The sequence below is a fragment of the Scardinius erythrophthalmus genome (genome assembly GCF_964197995.2).
Source record: "Scardinius erythrophthalmus genome assembly, chromosome: 18".
Taxonomy (NCBI): Eukaryota; Metazoa; Chordata; class Actinopteri; order Cypriniformes; family Leuciscidae; genus Scardinius; species Scardinius erythrophthalmus.
The window spans coordinates 38,227,022-38,236,945 of NC_138238.1; the positions used below are offsets into that span (position 1 = coordinate 38,227,022).

The 9,924-nt window shown below is 37.2% G+C and overlaps 1 protein-coding gene across 1 annotated transcript; it reads left to right on the top strand.

The window, feature by feature from the left end:
* Positions 1 to 820: 820 nt before the first annotated feature.
* nt5m (5',3'-nucleotidase, mitochondrial) lies at positions 821 to 7,508 on the top strand. Its single transcript, XM_081393487.1, has 5 exons — positions 821 to 1,600; positions 2,621 to 2,721; positions 2,926 to 2,986; positions 4,544 to 4,658; positions 7,222 to 7,508. Exons 1-5 carry the CDS (start codon positions 1,334 to 1,336, stop codon positions 7,356 to 7,358), a joined length of 681 nt encoding a protein of 226 aa, XP_081249613.1. The 5' UTR covers positions 821 to 1,333; the 3' UTR covers positions 7,359 to 7,508.
* Positions 7,509 to 9,924: the final 2,416 nt, after the last annotated feature.

A 9,924-nucleotide genomic window follows, 5' to 3' on the forward strand; every position in this document is an offset into this window, starting at 1 on the left:
CATCCCGCCCCTCGGATTGAGCCGTGTCTATGGTTAGTCTGGCTTGCCAGGCTAGCTTTAATGAGGAAACGAACTCATTTTACGTCTATTACAAAATATACGGATATTTACCGGTAAGCAGTTTCACGCGACTTGATAGTTTAAATTCCCAGATCTGTGAAGTGTTTTTTTTTTGTTTGTTTTTTTGCAGAATAATGGTTAATGTAGTTTTTCAGCAGGGATTCAGCAGGAAAAGCATTATTATTTAAAAAAAAATTGTACAATGGTTATAAGTTATTGTTGAAAAATCAATTCCCCCAGTATGGAGAAAATGAATGGATTTTTTTACTTCCGGAAACCGACTGTTGAATCCTTAGGTTGAATCGCTTTTGGGGGACATTCGGCCACTCCAGACCATAGCTCCAGAGTCCAGACACGTCTGTGCGTCCGCCATCTTGGAACGGTCAGTGTTTCGCCATTCACAGTAAGAATTAATGATAATGAATAAAAAGATTGAATCGATGACAACGAATAATGAAGTCACAGCATTGTGCTGCTTTTGGTGTCAAACAGCCTAGATTTAAATTCCCGAAGAAATGGGATAATAACCTTTTAAAGGTGGGAATGTGTTAGTTTGTGTTTGTTATGTATTGTATGTATGTATATGTTTGTTATTCTGTGGTAACTCGTGTTAGCAGATGCAACTTTGTCTAGTTGCATTGTGTTAGTTTAGCTAAATAATCTGCTGAAGCCTATTGCATGTAGAGATATTATCCATACACGCGCAGATGCTCAGTCAACTTGCTCTCGAGTGATCACGGACCGTTCCAATATGGCGGACGACTTACGGTGAGGCATCTATGTTTGTATTTACGGTCCAACGGATACTAGAGAATCCTAAACGAGTGCGCGATCTCTCTTTTCGCAAATAGCCTCGGATTGTTGTTCACTGACAGCGTAGAGCAAAATAGCCACTAGTTTTCAGCATGATTTTTGGTATGTAAACAAAGTGGTCAGATCAGAAATCACACACACTACTGTATCAATAACGTGCTTCATTGCGCAAATACTCCGCGTTTGACTTTAGCTGACATTTGCTCTGCTGTAAACAAATGCAGATTCGGGAGGTCAACACTGTTATTCAACACCAGCGACCGCTGGAAAAACATGAGACCCTCTGACCCCACAGAAACTAACAAAAGACTCCGCAAGAGTCGCACAAACGCGTTTACAATGTGCAAAACAATAGAGAGCCAACAGAATGAGATGTGCTAGCAATCGGCATCACTAGCATATGGGTTAATGTACACTGTCAAGTGACTAACGTTGGATTTGGACGGCTATTAAGAGGTTTATGATGAGTTTATTGCCGAGGATTGTACGGTGGCTCGAGAGGAGATCTTCCTCGTTCCACTTTCACTATCAAAGCAGAGTAAACATGTGTACGAACAGCAGAAGACTGCGAGTTCTGGTGGACATGGACGGGGTCATCGCGGACTTCGAGGGGGGATTCCTGAAGAAGTTTAAGGCGAGGTTTCCCAACGACCCTTTTATATCATTAGAGGACAGAAGAGGATTCTGGGTGTCCACACAGTATGGAGACATGAGGAGTGACCTGTGTGTAAGTGTGTGTGTGTGTGTGTGTGTCAGACGTGTGAAATAATAGTCTGTTTGGTGAAATGGAAGAGTTTATTGAACCTTAAGACTAAATATAGTATTTAAAAAATAAGTTTTGTGTATGTGTTTTATGTTTTATATGTATTATATAGTGAGAATATGGAGGAAAAAACATTACAAAAATATGTAATTTGCTGCAGATGCTGATATTTATATGGACAAAACGTGATGGAATTCTGATGCTTGTAATGCAAATCAAAGAGATATTTATAACTGATGTTTATGCATATAAATATCAATATCTGCCAAATGTAAATCAATGAGACCTTTATAACAAACAGTACAGCAGATACTAACATAAAATGCATAAATAACTTAGTAAATATCATGTCTTAGTAAGATTATATATAAATGCATAGGCTAGTTTTATTATCAAAGCTCTGTAGTTTTAAAACATAGGCCTATAATGCAATGATTGAGAGATGAACAAATAAACCTGATCAAAAGCCTGATCATTATATTTAATACTTATGATTTTTCAAAAAAAATTATGTATGGATAATCAAGTAAACCTGCTTCAGTCCAGTTGAAATATTACTAACAATATCAAAGTTTATTTAATAAAAATCAGTGCAGATTTGACAGCAGAGAGACACTGAAGGTTTTTACAGTTTAACAGGCTTTTACTTGCTAAAAAAGTCTAAACACGGTTTGACATCACAAACTACCTTGTAACCAATCAGATCAATGTCTGAGTGGAGGCGGGGCTCATTTGCATATTCATAGAACCATGCATACTAAATGAGCAAAGGGTGTCGAGTTACATTCAAGATATTTTAAGACATGAAGATTTTTTTTTTCAAGGAATTTATTTTTAAACGTCATTTTGGTGACCAAAGATGAGTTTTAAGTGATAAAATTATTGACTACAGGGGGACTTTAACATTCATCAGGAATATTGAGCTGCCACACAAAGAAAACAACATTTTCTTTAACTTCTAATAAAAGTTAGCTCTGATTGCAGGACAAGGCCATCAGCATTTGGGAGTCAAAAAACTTCTTCATGGAACTGGAGCCTCTTGCCGGAGGAGTCGAGGCGCTGAAGGAGATGTCCAAGATGGAGAAGTAAGATTTCAACTAGTTATGTCATTCATTTTATTTGTTGCAATCATGGAAATCAAATGCCTAAATCACCCTATTATAAACCCGCCATCCTCCAGAAGATCTTGCATAATACACAGATAAGCGCAGCTGGTAATAGACGATCTCCCTTGAGTAAATGTTTGTCTGGATATTACCATCTGACTTACTTTCTCTTCTCTTCCCCAGTACAGATGTCTTCATCTGCACCAGTCCAATAAAGCATTACAGCTTCTGCCCGTATGAAAAGGTGAGATTCTCTTAAACTGAGCTTCATTTATACAGGGTGGGCCATTTATATGGATACACCGTAATAACATGGGAATGGTTGGTGATATTAAAGTCCTGTTTGTGGCACATTAGTATATGTGAGGGGGTAAACTCCTCAAGATGGGTGGTGACCATGGTGGCCATTTAGAAGTCGGCCATCTTGGATACAACTTTTGTTTTTTCAATAGGAAGAGGGCCATGTGACACATCAAACTTATTGGTAATGTCACAAGAAAAGCAATGGTGTGCTTGGTTTCAACGTAACTTTATTCGTTCATGAGTTATTTACAAGTTTGTGACATTACCAATAAGTTTGATTGATCACCAACCATTCCCATGTTATTACGGTGTATCCATATAAATGGCCAACCCTGTACTGTCAAACCCACATGTATTCAGACACCTTCAACATTTCTCACATTATCAGTTTATTCGCTATAGTTTAGAGAACGGTAATGAAATATGAGCAGAACTCAGCTGATATTTGACTGGTTTTGTCCGTCCTTCTGTTAGACTGTCTCACACATGAATTATGTTGAATATCTGTCAGCTGTTAAATTTAACTACACAATTAGATAATACCAGTTTAGCTCAACCAATCACCAAGCAATGCTTCATTGTGTTCAGTCTGTGTGTAAAAAGAGCATTAGCAATTAAAGAACACACACTTCAGCAAAACATGATCAGCTCAAAGTGTCCCAATCATTTTTGGTCCCAAATGTTACTGGTAGTCACTGTATGAAAAATTTGTGGGTATAATGTGTCACCGTTTACTTTATTCTGCTCTCCTCACTTAAAGAAATTAACTATAGTGTCCTGATCACACTAGATAAAAAAAAAAAAAAAAAAAAAACCTGGTGTCTGAATAATCTTTGGTTTGACTGTAGATGCATGTTGGTCTGATTTTCAGGGTCAGTGACGTCACAATCATTTTTTGTCTCGTAATATCAGTAAATCGTCAAAAAATGTAAGTGTGATACAATATCTTGATATTTTATTACAAAGAAAATATCATCAAAAATCTTTGGTAGTTATTCTGTTATTTCTTAGTATTTTGTAAAAAAAAAATGCTTTAACAAAACTACTCTTTTTTTCTTGAAATACTAGAACTGTTTATTTACAGGTTTTATGTGTATATGTATGTGTGTGTGTGTACATCATATATATGTATATACAGTATACATATATATATATAATGAAGTAAAAGAATTGAAACTTTTACTTCAATGAAAGGTTTGATTTTTGCTCATTTTTTTTTTATAAAATATCAAAAGGATAAAAAATGCAGATTTATTTTTTACAGCCATCTTTGATCATATTTACCAAGGGGGCAAATAATTCTGACCAGCACTTTATGTATGTATATAGTTATTGTTAAATAATCGATACATTAAGGATTTAAAAATATAACAGAGATTATAAGATATAATTTTATATAATATCCTGTTTTTCAACAATAATGCATCTAGAGTCAGTATTTCAGTGCATTTTCTTCCTATTTTCACGGTTTCCTCTCATCGTGTGTGTTTGTCCACAGTACGCATGGGTAGAGAAGCATCTGGGCCCCGAGTTCCTGGAGCAGATCATCCTGACCCGAGACAAGACCATCGTGACCGGAGACGTCCTCATCGACGACAAGCCTGATATCCTCGGTGAGTAAGAGCTGCCGTGGATCAGTTGTCCGTGTGATCCACAAACACGCGTTTGTTTTTCCCAAGCGGCAACTTTCCGATCTCTCCCTTCAATCAACACTGAAGTGACTTAAACTGCAGTTCATGGACTGGCCACTAGAGGCCGGCTGCAGAAGAGACTCAATCCCATAGACCTCCATGTTAAAATGCCCAACTTTACAGCAGAATAAAACATGTTTACAGCCTGGTGCAAAGAGTGGTTTTGGTCTATATGGCTAATTTTGCCCTTCATGACGACTGTGAGGGGAGTTAATTTTTTTTATAACTCATCCGTTTAAACTATATTAAGCCTTAAAGTTCTGCATAATTAAGGGCGTGGCCGCTTGATTGATTGGTGGATTGCCGCTGATGTCACTACTAGCCTTTTTTTTATAATTTAAAAAAATTACAATTACAGTCAGGTAATGAGTAAACAAACAAACAAAAAAAGACATATATAAAGAAACAGTGACAAACTTAACAGTTAAACAAAAATGTGCAAATGCTTTCAGATTGAAACACACTTTGCAGCTTTCTTATTCTTCAAACCCAATATTGTGTTTCGGTATTGTTGAATTTCTGATTTTAAAATTAAGGATTGTTTCCTCCGAATTTACATTTATTTATACTAAATTTTGCTAAAAGAAGAAGCAGATTCATTAAGTAATATTCCTCATGATAGGATTTGTCATTTGTCAACATATTTTTAAAGCACAGTTGAAAGCTGGGTATGATTTGAGCCTTAATAAAGGAACAGAAATCTGACCAAAAACAACCGGAATGAGGACAACTCCAAAATAAATGATAAAATGCTTCATCATGTAGACCAAAACTTTTTTAAATCTGTTCACAAGATAATAAATACATGGGTAATATTTATAAATGAGTTTAAGTGAAATTTCTCTGATTTTGTTTGTGATTAAATATTTCTGAGGAAGTTTCCAGACTTTGTTCCATATCAGATTATCAGCACAACCATCCCAAAAAGATATAATAGCAGGTCTGGAGACAATATCCCTTTGAAACAAAGCCCGTACGACTGCTAGCCGTTTGTCTGTTAGCGTCACGTCTCGTCAGCTAATCCGCCTTTTGCCCGTTTTCGTTTATCCGGTGTGGTGAAGTGATGAGTCCCAGTTTAGGACCCCAGTAATATGCCTGATCTAAAGCTGTTCTTAATGTAATCAATCAAACTTTAATTCATGTAATAAAAATAATTGTATTTTTATTCTGATTATTTATATAGTTAAAGTGAAAGAAAATGCATTTTTAGGTATGTTTTGCGGCATTGTTAATTGTTATTAAGCACTAAGGCATAATATAATTTTTTTAATTACCCAGCTGAAGTTGAGACTTTGTTTAAGATCAAAAGTAAGCTAGACCAGCTTGTCTTGTCTCAGTGTGTTTCACTGTGTGAGAACTGTGTGTGTGTGAGAGAGGCGTGGCTTGTCGGACATAGCAACAGTAACTAAACTATAGGCGGGACTTAGCGAACGGTCAATTCAAACCCATTGCAGTTTTTTGTGTATTTTGCATTCAAACAAATAGTGCTCTCCAGCGCCTCGCTTTTTCAAATGTGTGTTGTATCTACGGGAGCCGTTATGTACCAAAAAGCTATGACAGGATGTCTTCTAATAGCACTTCATCGAGTTTTCCTTCGGGTGAACTGGTTTGTTATTCCCAACAAACTGCAACTTGACACAATGAACAAACGAATGTTACAGTTTTGAACAAACAAAACTTACAACCTTGTTTTTAGGGCCTTCTCTACTTTACTCAATAGCTGCTATTCATCAAAGAGTCGGTTTAACTTTTAACTATGAATGTTCTACTGTCTATATAATAAAGTACACAACCAAGCAATGAAAAAAAGCTTGTAATTGATCCTTCGCAAAGACCCGCCCCCCTTAGTTACTGTCGCTGTGTCCGACAAGCTACGCCGTTCTCACGCCACACCATGTTCTCACGCAGTGAAACCAAAGTCCTTTTAGCACAACGCGTTTCAAATCGTCGGACATCGAGCTATAGCCTCCGAAGATATCTAAGTTACTAATCCATCAACAAGAACGCCAGGTGCTTTTTAGCTCACACCAACGAGTGAAAGCTTGTCCGAGTGATATACAATATAAACAATAATACAATATACTTACACGTCCAACAGCATGTGAGGACGTGTTGGGGGAAGTGAGGTAGCCTATGCCGTAAAGCAGTCGAATTTTGTAGTTCTTTTGGAGCGCGGGTGTTACTACCCGAACCCCGAAGTTTAAAAGTACGATTAAAAGCGATACAGACCCCGTCAGGCTATGGCAGAAAAGAAAAATCTATAATTTTGACCCATACAATGTATTGTTGGCTATTGCCACAAATATACCCGTGCGACTCGAGATCCAGGGTCACATATATGTTTACAGTCTATAGTTTTTCCGTTTTTCCTTTGCAATTTGCAAAGGAGAGATATTTTCTATAGGCTGATAGACAGTATTTTCCGCACGTCATGGGCTCCGCAATTCCATATTATTTTTACAGTCTGTGTTTTTTTCCGTTGAAGGTGTGGAGCCCAATCCCACGTGGGAACACGTTCTCTTCACCGCCTGCCACAACAAACACCTGGAGAACCCTTCGCAGCGCCGGCTTCTGTCCTGGGCCGACGACTGGAGAGCCGTTCTGGCCAGCAAACGCCAGTGAGACATGACAACACATCCCATCATGCTCTCCTTCCACAGGGAATCCAGATCTGATAGAGACGGAGCGACACGCGTCACAATCTGAAAACCACACGCACAACAATCCAAACAAGCCAACCGTCTCCATTGAGTTTGCATTGCATGAAGCTGCCTCCTCCTCTTCCTCATTTATGACTTATAGGGTTAGTTCACCCAGAAATGAAAGCTCTGTTAGTAATTACTCTCCCTCATGTTGTTCCAACCCCGTCAGACTTTCGTTCATCTTCAGATCACAGATTAAGATATTTTTGATTAAATCTGAGAGCTGGATCACTCCTCCATAGGCTTCTAGGTTATTGAAACTTGCTGGCCCAGAAAGTTAGTAAAGACATTGTTTAAAATAGTCCAAGTGACTACAGTGGCTCAACTTTAAAAATAACTACGTCAGAACGGAGGCTCACTATTGGCTCACACGCATCACATGACCAGTGTCGGCCAATAGCGAGCCTCCGTTCTGACGCATAACCCAGAAGCGCTGCGCTGTCACACTACGTGAACTCACTCAGAGAAACACAGAAGAACATGAAGAGTTGGATAAAGTCATTATTTTAGTTGTTTTTGCGCACAAAAAGTATTCTCGTTGCTTGATAAACTTAAGGTTGAGCCACTGGAGTCACTTGGACTATTTTAAACATTCTTTACTAGCTTTCTGTGCCGGCAAGTTTCAATTACAGAGAAGCCTATGGAGGAGTGAGACAGCTCTCAGATTTAATCAAAAATATCTTAATTTGAGTTTCGAAGATGAACGAAAGTCTTACGGGATTGGAAAAACATGAGGGACAGTAATTACTGAGAGAAATTTCATTTGCTGGTCAACTAACCCTTTAAAAGCTGGTTTTTAGGGGTGGACAGCTTATAAAAAGGTATTTCTGTTTTGTTTTTTAGCTTGTTTGCCGCACACACAGCAGCTTTTAGACACTGTTTTGTTTTTTGTTGTAAGGCATAAATGACGAGGAGGCAGCTTCACACAATGCAAAGTCAATGGAGACGGTGTGTGTGGTTTTCAGAACATCCCATCATGCTCTCCTACGACAGGGAAACGAGCTCTGATGGGTAAACCGCTCCTCTATCAGCCCTCATATCCAGTGTTATTCTGTAATGATCCATTATACGACTGGGAAACACACTGTGTTTTTGTAGGACACACAAGTTTTTCATGCTAGACTTTTTATTTGTTTACGTGCATTCAGAGAGAGCTCACATATTCATCGTTTACATCACGCGTACACTGCCTTTCTACAAAGGGGATTGAATATTTAAATACTTTTTACGCTCCCGTCCAGCCTCACGTATGCACATGCGAACACGAGCATGAACGATTTTTCACTGGTTATCTCTCGGTATGTTAACATGAATGCATGGTTCGTTTATTATGAAGTATAGTTTTAATTCAGGGAGAGCCACTGCAAAAAGGGATCAGTTGGCGTAACTTTAAAAAAAAAATGAGGAAATCCGTTGTCTTAAAATTATTAAGTAAATAAACTTCATGCTTAATCAGAAAAATTAAGAAATGTCAATTACTTGTCAAGTTCACATAACTTAATTTTTTCAATTAAGCATTACGTTTATTTACTTAATAAGGAAATGGGTTAACTATTTTTTTAAGTAAGTGAACTGATCACTTCTTACAGTGGACTGTACAAGACACGTGAATGACTGTCTTACGTTGTGTGATGTGAATGCATGTGTTTCTCTGGGTGTGTGTTGCACTCTTGACACTAGAGGGCGCTTTGAGCACATGGCTTTATTATAATGCCTGTGAAGAAGAAAAAAAAAGTGTTGCTTTTTAATTTCGGTTAATACTTTATTAGTTTGGAATGAGTTTTTTAATAAACTTTTTATGCATTTTGAGGATAGGTGTTTGGTTTATGGTTTGGCAGGTGCATTACCTTTGGCTGTCATGGATGAGAACGGACCGTTGAAATGTTTGGGGTCGGTCAGATTCATTAAATTGACTAAATTACCATACAAAAGATTTCTATTTAAAATAAAATACTGTTCTTTTGAACGTCCAATTCAGCAAAGAATCCTGCAAGAACAAAATGTATCACAGCCTCACCAAGTTTTCATGTTTCTTGAGCATCAAATCATCATATTAAAGAATGATTTCTGAAGAAGACTGGAGTAATGATGCTGAAAATTCAGCTTTGATCACAGGAATAAATGACATTTTACTATATATTCACATAGAAAACAACTATTTTAGATTGTAAAAAATATATATATATATGAAGAGTTCATTCAAAAGTGCCATCTGAAATTTTTTTCTAGAATGATCATTTTTATCAAGCTCATATATTTAAGTTCCATAATTTCACTTAAATGGCAATGCAAATTACCTATTAATTGTCATTTAAGTGAAATTACTTAACTTAAATATACAAGCTTTATAAAAATAATCATTCTAGAAGAAAATTTCAGATGGCACTTAGAGGCTTTTGCATCTGAACTCTTCATATATTGAATAAATGCAGCTTTGGAGAGCAGAAGAAGCAAATCCTTATGAAATAATCCCAATTTGATGATTT

Coding starts and splice junctions, on each gene's coding strand:
- nt5m (XM_081393487.1), top strand. CDS start 1,334: ATGATGAGTTTATTGCCGAGGATTGTACGGTGGCTCGAGAGGAGATCT. Junction 1,601..2,620: donor ACATGAGGAGTGACCTGTGT/GTAAGTGTGTGT, acceptor CTCTGATTGCAG/GACAAGGCCATCAGCATTTG. Junction 2,987..4,543: donor GCTTCTGCCCGTATGAAAAG/GTGAGATTCTCT, acceptor GTTTGTCCACAG/TACGCATGGGTAGAGAAGCA.